The 26,858-nt window shown below is 45.0% G+C and overlaps 1 protein-coding gene across 2 annotated transcripts in view; it reads left to right on the top strand.

The window, feature by feature from the left end:
- CNTLN (centlein) overlaps positions 1-23,690 on the top strand; it is a 2,346,865-nt gene extending 2,323,175 nt beyond the window's left edge. For both annotated transcript variants that reach the window (XM_069625978.1, XM_069625977.1), the window contains one exon: positions 22,088-23,690. In XM_069625978.1, coding sequence (XP_069482079.1) covers positions 22,088-22,192 — 105 coding nt within the window. In that variant the 3' untranslated portion in view covers positions 22,193-23,690. The remainder of the gene's footprint in view (positions 1-22,087) is intronic.
- Positions 23,691-26,858: the final 3,168 nt, after the last annotated feature.

Here is a 26,858-nt window from a genome sequence, read left to right as displayed (position 1 = left end):
ATCATAAGATCCATCTCCCTGGGAAGGCAGCCTGGTGCACTTTGTGGTCTTTTCTCGTGTTACAAATAAGCAACCCCGGACTACCCGGATCCAGTGAGTGCACTTGTTCACAAGTGTTTCCCTAGACTCGTTGCAATATCTGGACAGTTTTGGGACCCTATGTAAGAATATTGAACTCCCCTCCCAAAACCACCCTCCCCACCCCCGCTAGACACTATCCCTTCACTGTGGGAGATATAGGCCCTTATTCACAGAACGTTTTCCAATGGGGTTTTGCCATTATAAAATGCTTCTATGAATTAGGCCCATAGAGTGGGCGGGTTGACTTTCTGAGTGCTTTGAGAACGGTTGCACTTCCTTTGCACTATGGGGTACAGTGGCACCTCAGTGCACTTTTGATTGTGTGGCTTTCAATGCAGCTTGTGCTGCAACTTTTACTAGATCCTGGGCCAGCAGGGCTGGGGTTCACAATCTTGGGGGGAACCACAGTGTGGTCGAGTGAAACAATTGACGAGGGGGTTTGAATCCCTCTTTTTTCCCACCAGAGTTGTGACAGTGACCCCCCATTGGCTCTCCATTTCCACATTCCTCCAACAACAGCCGGCCGGAGGAGTTGTTTAATTGCCCCTGATTCAGACAAGACTAGGTTGCAGTTGCATGCATGAGCCCCAGTACTCTCCACCACGTCTTGAACCGCATTGACCCTTGATGCTGAGTCACTGTATGGGTAGAGGGTTTCGGAAGGAGAGCAGGAGAGGAAGTCAATACCAGGGTGAAGGCCACCATTGGCCCCCCATTTGATCTGCCATTGTCGTTGGGTTTGCAGTGCCAATTTGGTAATCCTACAAGAACCCTCCTCCATGCTCACTCATCCCTGGGATTCCTCAAGTAGTATTGCAGTCGGACTAGATTTGCACTTGCTATTTGCCATCTGTGTGACTTCACACACCTCCTGGCCATTTGGGGCAAGCCCCGTGGTGGCCAATGAACTGACAATGTCAGGTTTGACTGGCAAAAGCTGGCTTGGCATCAGATCAGCTGATAATATGGTGCTCATGGTAGGCGTGGGGGCAACTTGAGTGCCATTAACCTGGAATTTTGGACTGCCTGTTGCCGCCTGTGGGCCGGGTGCTTCCATGGGGATGGATATTTTGCAGGGCTGATCCCCCCCCAGACACTGGATTTGATGAGACCTCAATATCCCAATGCGCGGATCCACCTCGATCATCCATAATCTTTGTGTCATGGCCTTGGTTGTTACTGGTTTACTTGGTGGTTTCCTTAGTGGCCTTAACTTTAAGTGCGTTTAATTCCTCCTTGATGAAATTGCCCCCATATGGGTCAAAGCTTACAGGGATGCTAGTATTGCTCGTATTGCCCAGGAACTGGTGGATTTCACTGTTGAGGTGTTAAGCCTCCCCCACCGAAGTTACACAGACTTTTGGCCCAGTCTTTGCAACATCTAGTGGCGAGCAGAAGGGGGCAGTGGGCATTTCCCTGCTCACAGTAAGGCTTTTTCGTTTTGGAGAAAGTAAGGGCATGATGGGCATGTTGGACTTGATAGGCAAAAGGACATCAAAATCAGTAAAGGATAAAAAAAAAAGAAAATTCTAGACATGACCTTTACATTTCGCAATCTCTTAAAGTCATATTGGGTCCCAAAAAAGTTGCAAAAGGCCCCCTCCTCGCGATTAACATCAGGTGTCAGGGGCAGCAGAGACAGCGAAAACAGTCCACCTTGCATTGAAGTAACTCAACAAACCCATTGAAGAGTCGAGGAGAGCTCAGATTGTATGCCCCTCGTTCCGGTGGGGCAAGTTGAAAGACAGTGTTCAAGTCCAGAAAAGACTGCTAAAACTGGTTATAAACTAGGAGAAGGGGGCCATTCTCCTAGTCCAGTGCTACTTGTGGAACATTGTGAAACACGAACTGTGAGAGACTTTTACCCAGAAGAAGGGAGTCATTCTCCTGGGTTCGAATATAAAAACTGTACTGTTAGCTCAGTGGTTTGTGTTTAAGCGACAGAGTTAGAGTAGGAGTTTGACTAGGACGGTACCTTTGCTTTGGACATCACAGACTTCCTGACAAACCTGAGTTTTAGATTTGTTGAGTTAGGGAAACCACCTCTAGCTTTAGGGATAGATAGGATTGCATTTATTTTTATGCCTTCGCTTAATTATACTCCTCATTTCTGGTCACCACATTGCACAGCTGTGCATGCTGTATAATGCTGTGGGTCATCGGCTTGGAAGGGCGATTTATCCTAACCACACAGACCCTTATTCTAGGGCTCACCTGTGCCACTGCCCAGGGATGTGTGGCAGCCATAGGCACAAGAAGCCAAAGAACCATTAACAGCACAAGGAACCCCATGCTTGTGCAGTAAGGGTGCTTTTGATACCCTGGACTGCACCGCTTATTCCAACTACTGTGCAGGCTCAGAGAGGCATGTGGGCCTCTACACTGGGCTCTTGGTCATGCAGCTCTGTCCTGAGCCGGAGGCGAAAAGTTCCTTCAGGACGACTGCTCCAGCTTTATCCACCCCAAACGGAAGCCAAGCCATAGGTCTGGGTAACCACATGTGGATTACCCAAATGTGGGAACCCTGCAAAGTGACCATACCACACCTATCTTTGCGACTTTGCGAGTCCGGGTCAGGATCTGAATAATGAGGTAGAGCCTCTTGTCTCGCCAATACGGAGCCAGAGACAACCATACCAACGGCAAGTCGCATGGAACAGGCCCCTCTCGCGCACACCTTTGTGCCTCATGTCCAAAGGACAATGCCAGTGCAGGCACCCTTCTTGGTATAGTCTTTATATCGAAAAGTATATACCGAATCACTTATATATCTAAACATATACCCTGAAAACCCTTATATAGAATATATTTATGGTGGGGTAAAGGGTTAATTTTTGGGGGGAAACTTTCGGGATGGTTTTTAGGGGTCGGAAATAGGGGTTTGGGGGCCCCCCACAAAAATAAATTAATAAAAATAAAAAAAGTTCAATATTTAGGTTTTTAAGGTATACGTTTCCATATATAAGTGATTCAGTATATAATACCTCAGTACAAAGACCTGTAACCCCCTTCTTGAGCTTGCCCCTCTGGCCACTTACTAACGTTCAGCATGAGCCGTCTAGCTGCTTTATCACTCAGGCCTTTCCTCAACAGCCATTTTACCCCACAAGACCGATATCTGCCTGGTCAGGAGGATGAGTCTCTGATTCGAGCACTGCTTAACTGAGCCAGATATGGGAACATTCTTTAAGGACGTCATGGTGGAAATCCTCCCAAAACGATGCAGTCAACCGCATCTACAAGCCCTTCTGGTTTGGTGGTGGATCAGGATGTACAACCCCCGGAGGCCTGGCAAATGACTATTCCATGCCTACACAAAAAACAACTCTGTTGGCTTTGCCATTGCTCACTGGCCTGCGTGGTTCTTTTTTGATTGTCTATTCTCACCCTTTGCCTATTGGGCCCTAGTTCCCACTGCTGTGGTTATGGCCACAAATGGTGGTCTCGCCCCATCGGCCATGTCTTCCCACCTCCCCCATGCCCCCCTCCCAGTCTTCGCCCTGTCCCTACTTCGCTGCCCCATCTCCTGCTGCTACTTCTCAGAATTGAAACTGAGGTGTGCTTTTCAGTCATGGCGGGCCGGAGAGCTGCTTTCTCAGCTAGGGAAGACAATGCAATCGGCCATTAATGGCAAATGCATTTATACACCAAGGCAAACGCCTGCAACTGCTTAATTAGCTCTGGCCCTTGGGCTTGTTTGTGAAGCTACTGGCATGCGGAGGGGTCAGACGCCGGTCCAAAGTCTTAGAGAAGATCCTGCATAATCCCGTGTTAATAACTGACGATGACCTTGTCCCTGGTCAGTATCTCTCTGCCCATCACAGTATTGTATTTATTTATTTAATATATTATTATAAAATATGTATTTATTTTATCATTTGTAGAGCGGGCCAAGCCCGGGGACATCAAGATTCTACTATCCTCTGACCTGGATGTAGCCCTTTAGCTTTGACAGAGAGAGTTGTGTATTCCTTTTTATTACAGCTTGTGCTGTGCATCTAACCTCCTTTCGAGCATGAAATCAGTGAATCCCGTTGCACTATTACTGCCCTACGGCTCACATGACCCAATCTACATTACTATAGCTAGCGGTGGCCACGCCCACAGCTCCAGCCTTGTCCCTTCCCCTACCCCGGAAGTACGGCCATGCAAGATTTGTGCAGAACCATGCAAGATTTGTGCAGAACGGCATAACACCAATGTACCTTCCCCAGGCCCCCAGTGACTTCCACCACAAACGCCGACAACTAAGTGAATGCTGTGCAGTGCAGCAGAGGAGAGGTACGCATGCCTGCCTCCAAGCACTCCAAGCTCGCCGCTGCTCCCGTAGTACTGTCAAAAGCCAATCGGAATGCAGAATTCTTTAATGATGAGCACGTTCCGTGTTAAATAAAGAAGGCATTTTAATGGAAGACATGATTCCAGTCTGATGGAGTGCCCTCTGCATCGCCCAGCTGCATTTGAGTTTGTAAACCTTGTATTACAAGCGCTGTAAACAGATAGCTGCATCCTTGAATGATAGTGTGCTGCTTTTGCTGCTGAGTGCTGGAATGTGTACTTTTTTGGGAAGTAAAACTATTGCTATGCTACATTCCGATGATTCGTTGTTTGACTTTTTCAGGAATGTTCGTTGTGATAAATTCCATTATTGAATTGAGAAAAGCTGTGCACCAGCGCTCCCTTCTGGTTAATAAAATATGTTTCAATGATACAATCAGAAGTATATTTTTTACAATAGATCAAATGTATATGTACCGCTCCATACGGTATTCCACTAAAGCTTTGCAATAACAAGTGTTATTATGTGAATAATACATAAGTCCTGGGAGGATAGCTCAGGGGCGACGCGCTCGGCTTGGAAGCAAGACAATGTGGAGCAACACAGGTTCGATCCCTGGGTCCGCGCTTAGAAACTGCTGGGTATTAGTTATAAATAACCAATTACAATTATTACCCGATTTAATGGTAATCAATTGGATGTAGGGCCTTCTGGGACTCGGAAGTTGCGATGCAGGGCTGGCCTTAGCTTCGGCGGGGCCCCTGGCAGCAAAACAAAAATGTGAGTGCCCCTCTACCCAGCGCGCCCCTGTGCATGCGGATGAGGGGCAGAAAGGGGAGCGCCACATTTAGGGGTTGATGCACAGTGCCCTATTGTTATTAAATGCACCACGCCCAGCCGGACCTATTTCATTTCAATAGAGCACCTGCCGCGCCTCCTCCCACCATGCCAGCTCAGGGAAGACCTTGAAAGACTCCCCTGATCTGGCGTGGCGGAGGGCTAATGGCGCACCGGGCCCTGCTCTAAGTCCACCGTGTCCCCTTCGTCCTCTGGGTCTGTGTATGTGCCAGGGTCTTGTGAGCCTTGCCTTGCATGTTTCGGTAATAAATATCTTTTGGCGGCGGGCTGAATGATTGCTGCCCGCTGTGTGGGGTTCCCTGACGATTTTGGAGGACTTTATCAAATTGCTCTGTGGTCCACTGTGATGAGCTTTGTACTACAGAGGGAGCAGGAGTAGCAGGTGTAGGTGGGGGCTCTATAACAGGGGACAGGGGTTTTCTTATGGTGCATAGCCCCTGAAAGAGTTCCCTCACGGGTAGAGTAATCCATGTTTTGGTACCTTGAACATCTTTATTCTGGGACGTCGAAGAATGATGGTTTTTCGACGTTCAGCCCTTTAACAGGGTGTCGGGAATGTCATCCAGTCCTCAGATCAATCTGATCCACCGGTGGCTCACTCCCCGGTAGACAACCAGTTACAATATAATGACCTGCTCTTAAAGGCGGCAGAGTACTTCAAAATAGACACACAAGAAGCTCAAGTCGATAGAGACTTTGTGGAAGACATCCTTGGGGATAAAAAATCAGCAACCCAATGTATTCCCCCTGTTATAATCAGTACAATCAGTACAAAGATGCATCCAACCCTCTCTGCTAACACCCAATTTAACACGGGCAGTCAACCCGTGCATCGAGAAGATGTTTAGACCATCCCTCTCAGACCCCTTACACATCAGGGGGCAGTTAAAGCTTGATTCATTAGTAGTTACTACTACAAGAAAGAGGGCGGGAACCCCTCTAGCCTCTGACGAAGCCCCTCCTGACAAGGATAGTAAGAAAATCTACACCCTGGGCAGGATGGTAGCCCACCAAACAAGAATTGCTAATAAGACTACGTTATTCGCCAGTTGTAATTCGCACAAGTGGGATGAAATCGCTCAACAGATAGAGGGCCTCATTATAATTATGCCGGTCCGGGAACAACGGTGCTGGTAAGCTTACTGGCACCGTTGTTTCTGGACTGGCATACTACAGGTCTGCCTGCCGGAGCCACCGTGCCCTACAGGTCTGACCCTGCTGGGCCTAGCGGCCACAGTAGGCAGACCGTCACGGAAGCACCGGCACCATTAGCAACGGTGCCGGTGCTTCCGTGGTCCCCACTCCCAAAGAGTCCCATGGGACTCTATGCGAATGGGGTTTAAAGAAATTGCTGGTGCCTGACTTCCAGCCACCGGATTTGGAATGGCCTGGTGGCACCGGGAAGTCAGGCACCAGTAATTCTTTACGGGTCCGGCGGCAACCCGCCAGTAGCACTGGCAGGGTTACCGCTTGACCCATAATGAGGCCCAGACTCACTCCCAGAGACACTCAAAACACTGCTCTCACACACCATCGCAGAGGGGAAACAAGTAGCCAACTGCATCCTCAAAAACAACTCGAATGCAGCGGACAATACAGGGCGAATCGTGGCAGAAGGCACACTGATTCCATGCCATGCATGGCTACGCCAATCAGGCTTCAAACTAATAACCCAGGCAACCCTCCTTAACATGCCAATTCAACCCAGCGCTTTGTTTGGCAAAGCAGTGGAGGATGTTCTTAAGAACGCAAAAGAGGAATAGCACATCCTCAGATCATTAGGGCAGTTTACTAACAAACCCTTTGGGCAAAGAGGAAGCTCTAACTCTCTCAGTTTTAGAGGACAAAACTCCCAACGTGCCTCAATTTACAAGCAATGTGGGCAAGGTTCATCCTGGGGTTTGTCATGGGAGCAATCCTCACAACAGGGTATTCAAAGAGGCCAAAGAAGGTCTCGAAGTAGGGGCAGATCCTCCTCCTCAAGCGGGGGCTAAACCCCCCCCAAGCAATGACCACCCACTACAGGTTCCCTCCCATTCCACTCCAATAGGAGGTCGTATTTCACACTTTACGCACACATGGGAGGCGATCACTTTGGACAAGTGGGTACTTTACACTTTGGCGGGGGGATACTGCATAGAACTGACCCAAACGACAACCAACCACCCGCCAAAACAAAGACAGTCTACACAGGAAGAACAGCGTATCCTGTTGGAACAAGTGAAGGCGCTGCTTCTAAAGGACACCATAAAAATTGTCCCGGCAAACCAGGTAAACCAGGGTATTTATTCATTGTGCTTCCTTGTGCCTGTCCTAGACTTGCACCCTGCAAACACCTATGTGAAGCCACAAAAATTCCACATGACAACGCTACAGGAGGTAATCCCACTGATAAAGCAGGGGGACTACATGGCAACCTTGAATCTGAAAGATGCATACATATTTCAATGTTCCCAGCCCACAGAAGGTTCTTGTGAACCTTCACTACCAATTCAAGTTGCTACCCTTCAGCATAGCTTCCGCTCCAAGGGTATTCACCAAGGTAGCGGTAGTGGCAGCGCATCTTCACAGGGAATCAATCCCAGTGTACCCTTATCTGGACGAGTGGATGATAACAGGGGAATCCCTCCAAATTTGCAAGCAGAGCACCCAGAGACCAATCAATCTCCTGTTCCAATTGGGATTCTCAATCAACGAGAAAAAATCAAGTCTCGTGCCAAGCAAGACCAAATAGTTCTTAGGGGCTGTCATAAAAACACAAGAAGGCCTAGTCTTTCCATCAAACGAAAGACTACAAAACATAATGCTGCAAATACCTCAATATCTTGCTGGTTGCCAAATAACCGGTTCCGCACGCACAGCTGCGCATGCGTCCAATGCAAGAGTGGTTAGTGAAACGGTGGTCACAGGCAAGCGGTCAGTGGGACGATCTGTTGGTTTCGCTAACCCTAGTTCAAGTGCTACGTTGGTGGACAAAGAAAAACCTTTTAAAGGGAAAACCTTTTCACAACCCGACGGCGCAAGCAGTTGTCACAACAGATGTGTCACTCACCGTGTGGGGTGCCCATTACCTTCACCAGGCAGCGTATGGCATGTGGACACAAAGCACAGCCCAAAATCACATAAACCTTTTGGAACTACTAGCAGTAATCAAAGCTCTGCAAGCTTTCCAGGTGCACCTGTCAGATCAGTCAGTACAAGTCCTCACGTACAGCACCACTGCTATGTATTACATAAACAAGCAGTGGGGGCACACTCTCTCCAGATTTGTCCAGGTGAGCACAAAAAATGTGGAAGTGGATACTCAAGCGGGGCATGTTCTTAAAATTGCAACATGTTCCACAGGAACTCAATTCTCTGGCAGACTCATTAAGCAGAGATCCTCTACCCAAAGAGTGCGAGTGGCAACTCGACAGAGATATCCTAAACAATATCTTCTCCCTATGGGGTTACCCCCCTTTAGACTTGTTCGCCACAACCCCAAACACACAGTGCCCAGACTTTGCATCCAGGTTTCACCAACAACATGCTCACACAGCACGGGGGAACGACGTCCCACCCACAACCTTGGTCTATGAACTTGGCAGCTTGACTCCTGAAGTCATAGAGTTTGGCCATTTAAAACTACCTCAAAGGTGTATGGTGTGTGCATTGGACGGACATGGCCTCCATGTCCTTGTCCTGTAGTCCTTTTTTTCATGTGTGGTCTGTGCTATTTTCTGCCCAAGAGTCCCTGTGGGACCTCTGGCAGTGCAGCTCTTCCTCTTTTTGGTTTGTTGAACAGAGCCATGGGATACCCTTATGGCACCCATGGGTGGGGGTTCAACCCTGTACCCCTAGTGTATGTGTGGCCCACAGAACAGGGTATGGGCTAGTGGCAGCTCCATGCTGAATTTGACAGGTGCTCTGAGTATCCTCCATTTTGGGATACCCAGGCCCTGCCATTGGAAGCAGTTGATTCCTGATAGGAGACAAGATAGCCCCTGTGGCCTCTTGCTTTCTATTGCCTATTACCTTGTTTTCCCAAAGTCTTGGGAAGCCCTGACTCTGTCCCTTCCCCCTGACTGGCTGTTGGGTGGAAGTTCCATATATGGTATTGTGGGGAAGTCCAGGCCAGACTGGCTGGAGCCTTCCCAGTGATGGTATGTTGTGGGTACACCTTTGAGGTGGGATGTGGGTGAATGGAGTGTGTGACCAATATGCACTTCTTGTTATGGGTGTCTGGTTTCTGGCATGTGACACAAAGACTGAGACAACTCTGCCCGAAACTGGTATGAATGCATTGTGGAGTGCTGAATGGCTGGGTACTTGTCCCAATACACATTCCTTGTTGTGAGTGTCTGGAGAGTTGAGAATGGCCCGAATGCATTGTGAGCCTGATTGGCTGCCTGCCTGCATGAATGCCCTTCTGGATGATTGGTTGCCTGGTTGTGGCCCAGCAGAGTGAATGAGATCAATCACTATATCTGGGGACCTCTCACTAATGGAAATAGTTCAGAAGCTGAAGTCAAAATTGCTGCTTAATCCTGAAGCCGAGCCCGAAGAAGAAGGTTGACTGCTGTTGCCTTCGACGCAATCTGAAAGCTGCTGTGTCGCTGAGAACTGATCCAAGAGAGGACCTGGCTAGGAGACATCTTCCCGAGCTACGAGGGACCATCGTGCACCGCTAACCTTCACTGAAGCGCCCTGGAAGTCAGCCTTTCGAAAGACTGTCGACAGGAGACAGTGACCGCCGTGGAATCCGAAGAGAAGTGCCGCGTTGCACAGAAGCGGCAACAGCTTGACATCGTGCCGCCGACGACCGGAAGAGCGTTACTCCATTGATTAAGACACGTTGAATTCAGGGACGCTCTCGCCAGCACCGCCCACCGCTTTGTCCCGCCGGAGAAAGTCGAGGCCGCCGATGGGTTTCCCGTAACCCGAAGACGCCAACGGCCCGACACGCTTGCTGGGCCAAAGTTCTTCATTTACTCTTTGCAGCAACTAACTATCATTGTCGAGGTGCACCACACGCCACATCTTCGCTGGATGTCCACGACCGATCGTCGGCGAGCACCGCCGGGACCAAAGCTGCTGCCTCGAAGACTTTGTTCTCCTTTTCGTCAAGGGATCTCGACGATCCCTGGCTCCTGCCTTAAAGGGAGTCACTCAAGAAGGATCCGTCGACGACCCGACGTCAAACTCTGCTAAACCAGATACATTGGGGAGGTAGAACTGTTATAGAAGAAAATAACCTTCTTATAAGCAATATATGGACTGGGCTTGTATTATATCTTTATTTATAGGTTACCCAGGTTGGGGGGGGGATCCTCACACAAAACTGTGACTTAATAGCTGAAGTACATTTCTGCCTATTCTTTAACCAACTTGTTTTTCTCCTAAGTCTGTTGTTGGTTCACATTATTAACTGATTTGTATGTCATTTGAAACTGAGTACAGTTGATGCATTTTAATGGAATCTAAGAAGTAATTGTGGTACCATACTGAGACTGTATATATTTATCATTTTGGAACTTCCTGAGCACAAAGTGTGTTATTGTGATTGTGTACATAACTTGAGCCTTATTTATATAAAGAACTGTGTTTTCACTAACATAGTGTGTAGACATTCCTTTGTGGGTGCTTGGGGACTACACTGTACTTAAGAACCAGCCCGCATCACCCCCTGAGAGCTTAAGCCTTGATTGGTTATCCATTTGCTACCCTATAGAGAATCTTGGCTGGGGTGCTCTATGCTTCTATTCTACCATATAGAGCTCAGGAGTACAGAAAGCCCCTCTCAAGTCTTTACATATGGGCATCCTCATGGAGGCACACAAACCAAACACCAGACACTGTTATTTCAACAAATGGAAAAGATTTGTTATATGGTGCCAGTCAAAGAGTATAAACCCGATAGAATATACGCCATCGCACATTCTCAACCACATGCTCCACTTACTAGACGCCGGGCTAGTATTTGACTCCATTAAGGTTCACCTGGCAGCTCTATCCGCCTACACTGCTTCTCAAAGCAAGGTGTTCTGGTAGAAGGTCCCAGTCATTAAGGCATTTAAGGAAGGAGTAAAGAGACTCACCCTCCCATTTCAAACCCGCCTCCAGGGTGGGACCTAAACGTGATACTTGCAAAACTCATGGGACCCCCCCTTTGAGCCTATGCATAAATCCAGCGTAAAACACCTTACATATAAAACAGCTTTTCTGGTGGCTGTCACCTTCATACGAAGAGTCAGAGAACTACAAGCTTTGTCAGAGCAAGACCCTTTCTTTGTTATCCACAAAGACAAGTTTGTACTACGAACACACCCTAGGGTTTCACCTAAATTCATATCAAGTTCCATGTCAACCAGTCAATCAAACTACCAGTTTTTTTTCAAAGCCCTTTATTAGGGAGAATTCTCATTTTATGGCTAATTTCCCTCACCGAGTGAGTCCCCCAGCAGCTTTTCTGGATTTCTGGAGTTATTTTTTTCACTTGGTAAGAGTGTGCCTCTTTTTCCTACTCTTGCCATGTGTATTTCATCTGCTTTTGTGATTGTGGACTCTGGAGTACACCCCTTCAGAAGCCCCCTTCTTTTGTGTTACACAGCACCTTCAGTGAAGTGACACAGGGTTGTCTTTTAGACTTCCCACCGACTCCATTTCTGAGGCTGACTACTGTCCCCCAGAAAAGGGTAAAGTTCCCATTAACTTTACTTAGTCATTTAATCACAGATCCAGTACACCCCATCTTACATGGAGTACTGGAAAGGGTTAATCCTTAGCCCTTTTTTATCTGTACCTCCTAGAACATTGTTTCGCTCTTTTAACATTTAGACTTAGCTGGTGGCAGTGGTATCTACCCTAAATTTTCTACCGCGATTATACTATATAAACGTGGTATTGTTTTAGGCTATTATATTAGCCTCGAACTTCAACCCGCTTGACCAAATACTTTTTCTTTTGGCTCCGGTTGGGTTTATTCGCCATTTCTTTTTGTTAAAGAAAGGCGAATAAACCAGGTTTGCCTCCTTTGTTCACTGTCTTTTGGCGGGCTTCTGCCAAGAAGCCCTCCTCCAGGCGCCTGGCTGTCTAGGTGGGCTGAATGTGAGGGAGGGGTGTAGTCACCCCCTGCACAGGGTATCCTAGGAAACCCAAGTCGCACTTTGCCATGATTGGCTGAGGTGGTTGTCCGGGCTGGACAACCCCCCTGCTGCGTGATTGACAGCCAGGCTGTGTGAATGGGGGATTTTCGCATAAAAGGAGGGTCTCTTGGGCTAGAAGTCAGAGTCGCCACTGGAACTACAAGGAGCCGAAGAGAAGAAGAAGGCTGCTGCAACTACCCCGTCCCGGTGAAGCCCTGCTGCAGTACTGAGCTATCTACCCTTCGACGACCAGAGAAGATCCAGTCCGGAGTCTTCTTCCCTTGAGCCTGGTGGGGATAACCAGCTCATCTTCTACAGCCAGAGGATCCTCTTTCGATTGAAATCGCTGCACACAGCTGTAGTGGTCCGGATAGCCATCTGAAGAGCCTCTCCTGTTTTTAAGGAGCGCACCTTTTATTCACCGTCGCTGCTGTCGGCCTCATCCTTGTGTGGTGCAGACCCCTCCAGATGTCCTCCTTCGCACCGAAGCTCCAGGAACCGTGGGTCTGCAGGAAACTACCAGGAACAACTGCCGTGGCACCAGCTTCTTCATTGAATAAGGTACTGTGTTCTGCTTGAAGAATTAGGGTGAACCCCTTTTCTTCGCCTCCAAGGCTTGCCCTTGTTTTCCCTCCTTCTTATAACTTTTGCTTCCTCTGTTGACAATATCTAAGTACTCATGGCAACGTTGAATCTCAAACTGTCTGACCGTGTGATCCTCGACAACAGGAACCCGGTTCCACTTGATACTGGCTCTGGCCTATTGACTCTTGAATTTCTGTCTGAGTGCTCTGATTCTGTCTGCCCTGACAAAAATATTGTCTATGATTTTTGCCTCCAAATCTCTCTTTTTAACTCGTGTGCTAAGTGTGTTTTTGCCCCGGCAACACTTCTTGCCGCGGATACGCGTTTCTTTACTAAGACCGAACTGTCATTACTGTCAAAAAGTGATCGCAAGTGTATTCCCGGTAACGTCTTTTGTTTCACAACACAGGTCCATTAAAACATAGGGTACTTTTAGAGTGTACCAAAGTGAATTGGTTGGTTGGAGTGTATTTTACGTGTGATTTTGAATTAATAGAAGTGTTGTGTTTATATACCTGAAACCTTGAGTCGGTGTTTGCTTGAGTCACAGTAATTGTGGTCCCTATGTGTAATCTATGCTACTGCTCATATACTCTTGAGATAAGCCTGGCTGCTCCGCTACTGCTACCACTTTAACATAGTAGTACAGGCTTGTACCAAAGGTAAAACGTGTATTGCCACCTGTAGTCTTAATTGTGTGTAGTGGTCCCTAAGGGCACTGCACAGGATTATGCCTAAGACCCTTTAAGCTCAGCTGAGAAAAAACTCCATACACTAAATGTAAGGAGGACGATCCTTTACTATGTAAACAAGACAAGACCGCTACAGAAAACAGACCAACTGTTTGTCTCCATAGCCCCTGGCAGGCAAGGTGATCGCTTCTCAAAAAACGCCATCTCCAAATGGATAGTGAAATGCATACAGCTCTGTTACTCTCTATCAAATGAAACTCTGCCTTTCACACCAAGAGCTCACTCTACCAAGGATACAGGAGCTACCTTGGCCTTTATTGCAAAAGTCCCTCTAGACGCCATTTGCAAAGCAGCTACATTGAGCTCTGTTCATACCTTTACTCACCACTACTGCATTGACACACATTCTAAAGCAGATTCACAGGTGGGACAAGCAGTGCTGAAAAATCTATTTGCCGCTGTACCTTCTCACATCCCACCACCTTCTCCAGACACTGCTTGCTATTCTATGCATAGCATGCAATCTAAGCAGATCCCAAAAGCCTCAAAAGGGATACATTACTCACCGTAATAGTATTTCTGATGCTTGTATCTGCTTAGATTCACATGCACCCACTCTTCTTCCCCTGTGGAGTAGAAGGTGCATTGATGTTTTATCTGCATTCATCTGCTTTACACACCTGTACTCACGCTACACTTCGTGCTACCTCATGTCAGAACCAAAACATCTGAGGGACCTTGACGCGTGAAGGAACATTGGGTACAGTAGACGTCATACTAGGGATAGTATTACTGGCACGCACTGTCAAATTCCTTGTTCGAGTTTCGAAAACAAAAACTGTAATACTCTGCGGCTGCCACTAGAAGTCGGCCTATGCATAGCATGTGAATCTAAGCAGATGAAAGCATCAGAAATATTATTAAGTAAGTAATGTATCACACACACACACACACACAACACCAAAAAAACCTGAAATTCAGCTAAAGCCACCTTAACTTCAGGCCCCCGTTGCGCAGCATATGACCGCAATGATAACATCACAGATCACATCACTGATGATATCACTAATTACATGACAACAGTAACAAGCATGGCCTTAAGCCATTGTCTGTGTACATGGCCAAATATATTTTAACACATGAATGCATACTAATCATGGCCTTCAGTTATGGACATTGATCACAACCTTCATCCATGTGCACTGTATACTTTTAAACACTAACAGGCCACCCACCATGGATTTCTGCCTTCGCCAGTGGCTACAGATTTCAGCCGTGTCCACTGTACATTATGTACATTAATTGGCCACAAGCCATGGGCTTTAGCACAATACTGGCCAGTGGCCACAATCTTTGGCTTTGCGTACCATATATTCTAGCCATGGCCTTTGATCTTGAGCAGTTTGTACATCTTTTGGCCATGTCCACTGTATATTTTAAAATACTAACATGCTACTAGTTGTGGCCTTCGGTCGTGCCAACTGTATATTATATACACTAACCCTCCACTAGCCATGGTCTTCAACACAACACTAGCTAGTGGTCATGGCCTTTGGATGTGCCTACTGTATATTCTAATATATTAATTGGCCTTTAGCCATGGCCACTGACAACAGCTTTCAACGTTGCCCACTGTATATTTTAAAACCGTGATGGGCCACTAGGCATGGCTTTTAACCATGCACATCGGTATGTTGGAACGCTAACTGACCACTAGTTATGGCCTTTGGTGATGGCCCGTAACCACAGACGTTTTCATGGCCAAGTTCACGGCCTTCATTGTTAATAAGATAATCAAAGTTTTCATGAGCTAACTTATAAATGATGTTATGTCTAATACCATTATTGATGCAATCATTTATATACAATGTAATCAGTGTTGTCACCAGTGATGCAATTTGTGATGTCATCATTGTGATTACAGGCTGCGCAACAGGGGCGTGAATTTAAGGTGCTTTAGCTGAATTTCAGGGGTTTTGTTGCGTTAAGTTCTCACTTTAACATCTCTGCAACTAAAGTTATTTCCTTGAATTTCAAGGGTTTTGTTATTCCATAGATGTTTAGCAGCCTTTGGCCATGCCCACTGTCCATTTCAAAACACTACCAGACCACTAGCCATGGCCTTTGGCCATGGCCGGTGGGCCTGGCCACTCTATATTTTAAACACTTGAAACCCATCGCTCAAAGACGTTCATCAATCGCAAACTGATTTTGACCTGTTTTGACAGTGGTATTGTTATGCATAAAAGATTGCAGGTTTTTAGAACTCACAATGATTTTAAGCAATGCACAGTGTGATTACATTTTTTTGTCATGGACCACACACTTTGGTTAATCAATGTGAAACAAGCCCCTTGTTTTATGGCTGGTCTCTTGGTGACTGTTGTCATGCATCGCACAAACCCAACTAACTGCATTTAAGCAGCACGGAAAAGGGGAAAAAAATGAACGGCTGCAAGAATAACATATGCCCAGGTACTTTTGCCCCCATAGCGGAAATCAAAAGCTGGCATCCATGAGTAAACGCACAGTAAGTGAACATATATATTACAGTGAAATATACAATTGTAGTTCATTTGCCCTTCCCCTTTGAAGAAAGTGTGCAACACAAAATAGCATTGGACTTTTAAAAAAGTAATGAACACCGGAAAAATAACCTGAGAGAGGAAATGTTCCAATAAATATGCTGGCAAAGTATAAAAGCTGCTCACCTTTTAAACCCAGCAAACTGTCGTGAAATATTCCCTTGTAACCAAAATCCCAATACGAAACTAGTGCTTGTGGTCTTGTGGGTGTCTGCACTGGGAACTTGATAGCCCAAGTAAAATCTTTGGTAGCCAAATACTTAAGCAAGCTTCCCAACCACAAAAATCCCAAGGGGTTGAGTCCACCCTCTGGAAAAAAAACGTTACGCTGTCCTCCCACATGTCCTTTACTTGTGCCCTGAAAATAAGCCACACTCGGGGGCAAATAACTGCACCAGTGTCTAGGATTGTAAACTCTGTTGCCACATCTTGGGCACATGCTCATGACTTACTTGCCCTCTCATTTGCCCTCCTCACCCACATATCTGGATTTCAACAATACTCTGATTTATAAAGGTAACTTGAAAAATACACATACCATATTGTCACTCAAATATATGAATCATTATTGAACTATGTTGGGCAAAATGTGTACAATTGTGGCATTATTCCACCCCCCTCCCTTGACTGGGAAACTACAAATTGCAGAATGCAATTCAGCGAAAGGTAAAAGAATGGTCTCTAAGGGCAATACTGTCAAGGACTGACATTAGCATGCTTTAAAAAAGAACAATGAGGCTGCTGTGTTTTCTTAGTGTGATGAGATATTTAAAACTAAAAAAACAGATGGTGTCCGGACTTGTGGAGTGTCTCCAATCCATGTAGTAACTGGGACTGACCTTGCAGAGCTTCAAAGTGACGAAGGTGCCCGCCCCCTCAGGCCACATTGCTCTATATGGTCTTTTAATTTGTGCTGATTTATTAGGCAACGTGGCCTGATGGTGCCAGTCGCTACCTTGCTTTGAAGCTAAGCAGGGTCAGTCCCAGTTACTACCTGGATGTGAGTCCTGGATGCCTTTTGATATTATATTATCTGATATGGCATTTATAACACGCCTATACACAAGTGTTTCAAGGCGCGATTAGGCAAGGGAGGGGGAACAGAGGGAAGACCGAGACAACAATCTTATTAGGCTAGGTGTCCTTGAGAACGCGCAAGTTCAGGGGAAGGGGAAAGTGTGAGGGGGAGGGGACAGTGCAGTACATGGGATCGACAATAAAAATTAAATAGAATAAATAACAGCAATAAATAAAAGTGCGGCTAGCAGGTGGCAAGTGCAGGGTAAGTGTAGACATCAGATGTCAAGTGCTGCTAGGTGACTAGGAGTACAGAAAAACAGTCCCTAAGTGCAGGGTTTCCAGGGGGGCAGTGCAGGTGTGCTACTGGAGGGGGGGACCTGGGCCCGAGATCAGAGTGTGGCCAGGTAACCAATGCAGTTTCAGTTTTAGCCAAGAGTTCAGAAGGGGAGAGGAGGAGAGAAAGCAGAAGCAAAGAGTAAGGTTTTGAGGTGCTTCCAGAACCGGAGGTGGTTCTCCTCAAGTTTCAGGGAGGCACGGAGGCTGTTCCAGAGGTAGGCCCCAGCCGAAGAAAGAGATCTACCACCAACTTGTTGCTTGGAGAAGCGCCTTGTGTCCACAGGCAGTGATTTCCCACCCCCTACGTCACTGTACCTGTCAAAATATCTTTTTTAATTCTTTTTACTTTTTTCTATAGCCGTGTGTACAAAAATACAGATAACGTCAGCTATTTGTAGTCATTTTATGTATGAACTAATGATAGCCGCGGTTCGCCGTAGTTTTTTATTGTAGCGAATATCGGACAAACTGTTGGGAAAAATGCTGTCTTGCCCCCCCAGGGCCTCACCAAGTGCCCCCATGATCTGTACCAGCTAACCCCACTCCCCAGATGGCCTCCTCACATCCCCTGCCCTCACCCCCACAATACACACTGTTTCTGTGATGCAGTTTGCTTTGAGATGTCACCTATTTTCAGATAGAGCCGAGGATACATAAAAGCTTTGTGTTGTAAACTCAGTCCCTAGATCCCCTCCAACTCCCACTTTTCACTTGGTGCCCTCTTGCTGCCACCTCTAGAGTTATGGCATTTGCATGTTCTTTGAACTGCAAATGGCTTTTTTCCTGCATTTCATTTTCTGATAACCTCGGCTACAAACCTCGGCTATCTCTCGAATTGAGAAAAAACAAAGATGGCGGCTGTTTGTACCAGAGATATAGCTCTTTTTTTTTTTTTTTTTTTTTTAGTAGCGGGCGCCCCCTTCACCATCAAATATTTTTTAAAACTACTGCAAGACCCCAAACAACCCCATACAACAAAAAGGCCTCTTTTAAACGCTTCATGCCCAAGTTGTTTCTGACCTGGTGCAAATCCTTCCAGCGGTTTGGGCTGTGCGGTCCGGCAAACAATTGACTTTGTTTGTGAATGGGAAAATTAATGGGAAGTAGGCCGCAACTTTTGAATTTTGTTTTTTGTCATCTGAATAACTTTTTTATTTTGAAACAAATCTTTACGAAACATAGCAGTTGGGGGATGAGGGGAGTGTGCATCCCTAATAAAACTTTATTTTTTGAGGATCCTATGGGAGTCCGACTCACCTTAACTACCGCCATATAATATATATATATTCACAGAAAAACTTTAGTTCAAGTTTAGTTAAGATGACCAGGTTTATCGCAACAAAACTCTTGGAATTCAGCGCATTGGGAAAGTCATGACCGGCTTAACTCAGCGTGCGGCCATTGATCTCCCCCATAATGATATGACCCCCATAATAGCATTATATATGTTATTGTGAATCCCTTCTCTTATATACGTTCTCTTGGGCTTTGCTACGAAACACGCTTAAGTTAAGCCAGTCATGACTTTCCCAATGTGCTGGATTTCAAGGGTTTTTTTTGCGATACATCTAGTCAACTTAATTAAACTTTAACTAAAGTTTTTTCAGTGACTTTCAAGGGTTTTGTTATACCATCATTTATTTTAAAACACTTCCAGCCCACTGGCCTTCGCCCGTGCCAACTCTATATTTTAAAACACTAACGGGACATTACCCATGGATAGTGGCCATGGCTTTTGGCCGTGCCCACTGTATTTTTTTATAATACTTACGAGCTGCTAACCATGGCCTTTGGCCTTGACCAGTACATGTATTTTTGGCCCATTAGCCCGGGCATTTGGCCAAGGCCAGTGGCAGCGCCCTTCGGCCGTGTCCACTGTATAATTTGAAACACTTTCAGCCCACTTTTCGCAGCCTTTGGCCATGCCCACTTTTTTCCTTTATTTCCCTTTTTCTAAAAAAACGTTTCCCCACAACTGTGGCTAAGAATATCTATGTACTACAGATAGCTGTGGTTATCTGTAATCTTTTGATAACTGCAGTTATCCGGAAAAATGGCAAAACACAATTGTTTCCCTAGCCCCACAGTCATTCGCCAGGTGCCCCTCTCCTCCTGCCATGGTCCCTCCACTCCCATAAATGTATGTTTCCCTCCCCATAGCCCCCCCAAACTGTCGTCGTTCGTGTGACGCACTTTCATTCCCAATCTCATTTTCTTTTGTAGCTGCGGTTATTCTGCCGAGTAACCATGGCTACAGGAAATCATTTGTGCTCTTAACTTGGTCCCTAGCCCACCTCCAACACTCAACTTTCAGATGGTGTCCACTCCCCCACCTGTAGCCTGATGTCATTTAATATTCTTTACTGCTCCAAGTCATTTTTCTGCAATTTTAGTTTCGGGTAGCAAGGTGTGTAACCGCAGTTATCTCTCGCATGGGGGCGGGCAGAAATGGCAACTTTCATTTCTGAAAAGCCTCTTCGCTGCAAAGCACCATGGGAGATATATCTACAATTTTGGGAGAAGGGAGCTCCCCCTTCTCTATCAAATATTTAAAAAAGTACTGGACAGAATAAGTCCACACCACCGTTCCCCCTCCCGCACAGAAATCGAGTGAACGCGCTGTGCCCAAGTTCTTTCGTACCTGGTCCAATTCCGTCCAGCGATTTGGGCGTTGCACTCAAGAAAAAATGGTGGATTTTCGTCTATGGGACAATGAATAGGAACTAGGCCAAAACTGCGTTTTTGGTTTTCTTAACTTATGTATTTTGTAATGAATCCCAAAATGTCCAGCCAAATTCGTCTTACAGGTCAAAAGTTATTAACAATTCATTTTTAAAATGTTCTATATTTTCTATGGACCTCTGTATTCAACTTAACTCTTATGCGGCAACTGCCACACTATTTTTATATGTATACATATATATATATATATATATATATATATATATTTTTTTTTTTCTTCAGATTTCTTGTACTGTGTTAGCCAAGAGTAATATAAAAAGTGTTGCTCCAAAAAAGACAAGATGATACATATATATATTATATACCAGGGAAGTGGTTAGAGATACAAGATTCTTGTTGAACTTCACATACCGCCGATTCCATCAGAGATGCAAACAGAGACACTGACTCTAGGCATTCTGTTGCCCAGATAGGAGTGGCACACTTAAAATAGAAATCAGTTGCTGTGAACTTTTTTCTGCTTCCTGACTTTTCCCGATCTTACACATTGTATAATTATATTTAAACTGGAATTGATTGTTTCACTTTGTTGAGATGTATACGTTTTCATCTCAAGCAAATTTGGATGCTCAATATGTGCAATTGTCGCATGTAGAATCAGAGAAAAATGTTATTGATGATGTGTTTAAAGAAGGGCTTCAATATTTATCTCGCTTCAAAACATAGCTAGTATGTTTTGGTGTTTTATATTATGTTCATTGATGTTTCTAAATCGCACACCTGCCATAGGCAGTGCATTCATCACCCTCAACGAGCAGGTGGGGGTTGCAGCCTCAGCTCCAAATATGTTGACACTGTGGGGAGCAGCCGTGGCTTGTGACAACGGAGTTGGCGGGTAGCTGGCTGTCCAACCCGATGTGGCATAGGCGTGCTAGAATAATGTTGAGTCCTGCCATTTATTTCTTTACACGTCTAGGCACTGGACATCACTCAGGTGATAACGTTGGCAGTCTCCTGCATGTAATTAGCATTAATGTAAAAAGACCCCCACAGTGTTTTATAAACATAGGAAATGCCCTGAGTGGATGGTTCTTGTGGGGCAAATATCTTTGTACCTGTGTGATTTTCTAAGCCCGGGGTACATTCGGATGGCACTCGGAGCATGTTGCTGAGCTCCCCTCCCACATTTTCTAACTTCCGTGTGATGGAGAGGAAACCATAACTGCAAAAGCTGTATGGCTACAACGTAAATACACAACACTATCAAAAACCCCAGACTCCAGAAACCTGTGCACTCAGCGCTTTCTTAAAAGGCCATTATACTGTCCTGCTCAAGACAAACTTGCCTTGGGCCTCTTGATCAATGGCTGCTTCTTTTCGCATTCATTCACACAGGTTTCAGCATGTTGGTCCACAGCAGCGAGGCCACCGCACGGGGAGCAGTATTGATCATTTTCTCCGGCTGCCTCTCTGGAGAGCAGTCAGCAGAATACGATCACTTGCCTGTGCCCCAGAGATGACTGGAACCTCATATTGATCATCCGATTGAAGATAAATGACAGCTCTGCTGCTACTGCAGATTACATCATTAACATGGTCACTAAACCATGACTTGTTCAATAAGACCTTTATCTTGTTCTTTTTGCTTCGGCCCTGTTATCATTTTTATGGTGGAAAAAGAAGCACGCTCACTAAACAGGCAGACCGGCTAGCGCAAAGGGTCGTCAATGAACACAAAATCGAATGACCTTAACGATACTGTTTTGGAGAATGTTGTTTTTTTTCTTGTTAGATATTGGAATTTTAAAGTTCCGAACACTCACTGTTGTGTGTTTTTCTTTTCAGTTTCCCTTCGCCTCGTGTTTAATGGAAGCGGTGCAGGAAAAGCTGAGCGAGAAGAAAAGACTGACTGAAGAGTATTACTCTCTCGTGAAGGAGCACAGGGCGTAGCCCTGCTGTCGTCGTTCAAAATGGAGGACTATCCCCTTCGACCTAAATGTGAATCCTACCTCTTAGCTATTGGTGTATATTTTTTCAGCGAGCCAGAAGTTGCAAAAAACATTCAAGGCGCTTTAGTACAATATCTGGCACGTTTCCAAGATTTTGTGGTGTACGCCATGCTATGTCCACCTCAATATATGTCCTATTCTTAGCAGCTTCTATGTTGCACCCATTCCATTTATCAAACGTTCACTCAGTCCTGGCTTCTTATCTAGAAGGACTTTGCAAGCTCGGACTTGTAGGCACGTACTTTTTATTTTGAAAACAAAACTACAAGTCCCAGCATGCAGGATAAGCCACAATGGGTTCAAGGTTTTGCATTTGGCCAACTGGGAGCTGTTTATCTTGACCATTGCATGGCGTGGAAAGCTCAAAATTATTTATAAGTAAGGTTTTCCAAAGCTGGTAATGAGGGACGCCCCTCTCCATATGCCTAAATGGAAGAGGTTGCGCAGTAGTTCTGTAAATAGCCTATTCTCCCTGCCTCTTTTGTTCAGAAGCACAGAAATTCTTGACCTCCCATTCTTGACCTCCCATTCCAGCTCAACAGGGCTTTCCAGAGGTGACCAGATGTTATATATTGATCTTCACTCTTTAGCTAACTAATGAAAGTCCACCTTCTCCCCAAGGTGCTGGCGGCTCATCCTTGCAGATCAAAACCTGAATTTTAGTACTGGGGGGGTCATGTGTAAACTAGGCTTGATGGCGAAGGTCAACAGTAATAGGAATGGGCTGCTTGTCTAGTGTGTGCAACACTGGATATGTGTGCAATTGTATTAATATTGCAAAATCTGATAAAGCACACGGTTGACGAAGCAAGGACAACATTTCTCATTATTTCCACTAAACCGGAGCCTGATATCATTTCCGCCGATGCTTTTTTCCCTTTTTGTACCCGATGCGCACTCGTATCAACGTCATTTTTAGTTCATTGATCTGTAGATTAATGTCAAGGCTGCACCAGAGCTGGGCTTAAGAAATGTTTTCATAAAATGATTAAATGCTGCAAACAGATTGATCATTAAAGAAGCCGGTCCAAATTCCTGCTTGTGGACAAAGCTTTAGTGCTCAATTGGTATTAAAACATTCCAGTGAACCGGACAGTTGTCTGATAAGTCCCTGAACATTTTGTAAACCGCTTGATATCTATGCCCAACACGTGTTACTCCTCAGATAGCAAATTGAAATGCAAACGTACGGATTGCTAACATTATGAACACATACCAACCCGATTCATTTCTTATCAGTGCTGTCGGTTTTCATTTCTACAGGTGAAGAATTTAAGGGGCTGTTTTATGTGTGATTTTTTTATTTTTTTGTTTTGTATTTCATGTGAGCCGTTTCATGTGAACATTTATTTTTTACCTTGATTCCCAGTGATTAGCCTGCAGTTCCTGTAAGGTTGTAATTAATATGTACTGAAATTAAATCTGATGGAATTTTCTAATTTTGGACATTGTACTTATTTGGAATTGTCATGTTTCCTACAAATAATGTTTACAATGTTTCTTACAAATTGTTTTTACTGGACATTGTAAAGGTTGAACTGGCACACATTTAATTTAGATTTGTGGGCTGCAACAACAATATCAAGGTTTCAACCTGAGTTGCAGAGAAAATGGTGGAGGGGGTTGAAGGGAAACTATGCAGAATGTTTTAATCGAGAGGCAATATATCTGCAAGAAAGCAAAGGGGAGACTGCTCCGAGGCACTTACCATCCTGCTGGCTCGGAACGACTGAGAGCCTGGATGCTAAAAAGCACAGACTTGCAGCTGGAGGAGGGATTTGACTCCCAAAGAATTGAATTTACTTAAGCAATATGGTCCTTTGGTTTTGCACGCTCCCTTCTCACATGCAACACTCTGCATATTAAATCAAAAAAGTTCCAATTCTAACATGTAGGTTTTGAAAATGCCAGTGGATATACAACGTACATGTTTTAAACCTATTGTAATTTCAACAGTGTTTGTCTTAACACATTGATGTATCGTGGCCCTTGGCCTGTGCTTAGGTAATTTACAGGTACCCATGGGGCAGAATGCATTTTTATTTACAGAAAAGAAACCTAAATCTTATTAATATATGAAACATCCCCCTAAGTAGAGTCATTTCAAATAAGTTGTAAGGGGTAAAATAAAACACGCAGTGTACATGCAGTCATCAGAATCTTACCAACTACACATGCTTTAAGTTCTGAGGTGGCCTCGTTTCTCTGGCAGCTGCTTTTTAAATACATTTTGCTGTGACAGAAGGGTAACCATGGGAGTGAGGGAATCATGTCTTTTCAGTAAGTTTGCATAAAATGCGTCTTCCAAAATGGTATCCAATTTAATACAATACATTATTTTAGAAATTAAACGCTCTTACTGTAGGGTTTCAGACAAGCATATTGCACATTTAAAAGATGTAGACACACAGTTGCTCTATTTTCAACTCAGTGTCATTGTGTTATCTGTTAAGGATTCTAATCGGGCATCACACCCCAGACCAGGACTCTTGCCTTTAGCCTAGGATGTAGCGCTCAATTAAAATACTTTATTTATTTCCTAGAATTCGGATTGAGCTGGCACCCAACTCATCTCACACTCCCTTTTGCAAATACCCCAGGTCACAATGGACCATGAACCAGGTCGGTGGGGGGAATAAAATATTTATTTTAAAGTCAAAGAAAATCACACAATTTTAATATTGGGCAACAATCACCAATGGGATGATAATTACAATGTAAACTGATGAAATACACTTGGTTGACCTTCTACTAGAACATACCCAAAACACAGATGAATAGGGGCAATTTTACTGTTCGGTTAGATAGCACCCAAGTTAATATTTCCCCCTGCAATGCTCTCTCAAACCCCAAATAATCGAATTTTGAGTGGATAGAAAGGAGCAGCAAGGAGTCTGGGATACTAGGCAGCAAGCAGAATTAAAATCCGACCTTCCCTCACGAAATGGGAGGCAAAATCTTTGCAATTGCATAAATAACACTCGGAATTGGTAAATAATTAATTTACACGTGAGGTTGTATAAATGGGTAAATATGATTTCTAAGAGTATCAGTGATGTAAGTACACTAGCAACTACAAGGCAAGGTATCAACAAAGTGCATACAGTTCAAAATTCAACTTGGAAATTAGAACCTAGTGCAACCATATCACAAGTTGGAAAACCCCCTTCACGCCTCATGTCTCTTTATGTGGGAATTAATTTACTCCAAATATGACTAAGGACTTATGCAATGGACTAAAGTGATTGGAAAGAATGAGGCCAACACATGAAATTAAGAAACAGGATACACAGAGGATTCAGACTATCTTAAACAAGTTATCAGGCTATGGATGGGATTACTGAGAAGGTGGAACCAAGACAAGGTTTCAAGATTGGGTAGGCTATGTGTTGTTATGGGATGGGGAGATACTCGCAATCAGCGCTGGAGTTTTGGATTTGGGACAGCCAACCGGGTTTCTGGACTCAAAGGATCTGGTCACAGCACCACGGTGGGGCTCTCATAGCAGAAAACAGCTGGGCATGCCTGGTCACGGCACAGCGGCATCAAGTAGTAAGGCAAAAAGCCGGTCTGGTCACAGGATATTCTCCAAAAGGGCACCACAGCTTTTCCCCCTTCCTCCCTGAGTTAATGGGATTTTGGTATGGGGTTTAGTTCTGAAGGGTGGTTCTACCTGGCTAGGGTCAGCTTTGCTCTGGCCTGGCGCTGGATCTGGAATCTGTAGGATGAATATGAAATGTCTAGATACGCAGCAGCTGGAAAATTCAGTAGAGTGTGTCCTTTGTCTCTATGAGCTTCCCCCTTTTATAAGGCGGGGGACATCACAGGATTTACTGTGGGGCAGAACTAAGCTAGACCTACCCCTAAGAAATATAGGATAGGTCAGCCTATGTCGTGTCGCCTCCTCCCTGGAAGCAGATTGGGCTGGAGGAGGGGACTGAGTTTTATGGGGTGTGTTTTTATGAGGTACAGAGCCATCCCCAATCATTTTTCCCCAAAATCAGTTATGCCATAAATTGCACATTTTTACAGTTGTGGCACTTTTGCAAATCACATAGGCAAATGACATATTCCACACAGAGCATGGCAGTCCAACTCCCAGGTTTGTACGACATTGTTTCATCCTTCTAATAATCTTTTGCACTTTTTGGTTGGAAATATTTCACTTACAATTCTATAACTTTATACATGTGTACATATTGTCATAAGGCATGTTAGTATTGAATTTCAAAATGGCACCATATACACTTTCCTCAGGATATACACTTTTCTGACATTTCCGTCCCCAACATGCTAGTGAAAGCTGCTACATCTTAATGTGATGCCACAAAAATTGCATTTGAACTGCAAAACATTCGCATTACTGCGTTGCCCTTTTGCAGAAATAACAATCTCAAAGTTTATTAATTAAAACAGTCTTTTGAGCCAGATGGCCAGCATTGTCTCCCAAATAAGGACATAATTACCAAGGTTGCTCTGGAGTTGGCTTTGAAGACGCCCAGTTGAAGTGAAGGGGAGGTGTTACTAGCAATTTCACACCTAGGTGCCCTGGAAATCTATTGTACCAGGCTCAAGCCCAGTCACAAAGTCTGACGAACTTGTGAGAA

Source organism: Ambystoma mexicanum, chromosome 6p (assembly GCF_040938575.1).
Source record: "Ambystoma mexicanum isolate Mex_15411 chromosome 6p, UKY_AmexF1_1, whole genome shotgun sequence".
Taxonomy (NCBI): domain Eukaryota; kingdom Metazoa; phylum Chordata; class Amphibia; order Caudata; family Ambystomatidae; genus Ambystoma; species Ambystoma mexicanum.
The sequence above is the reverse complement of the archived record's forward strand: the minus strand, read 5'-3'. Positions and strand labels throughout refer to the sequence as shown.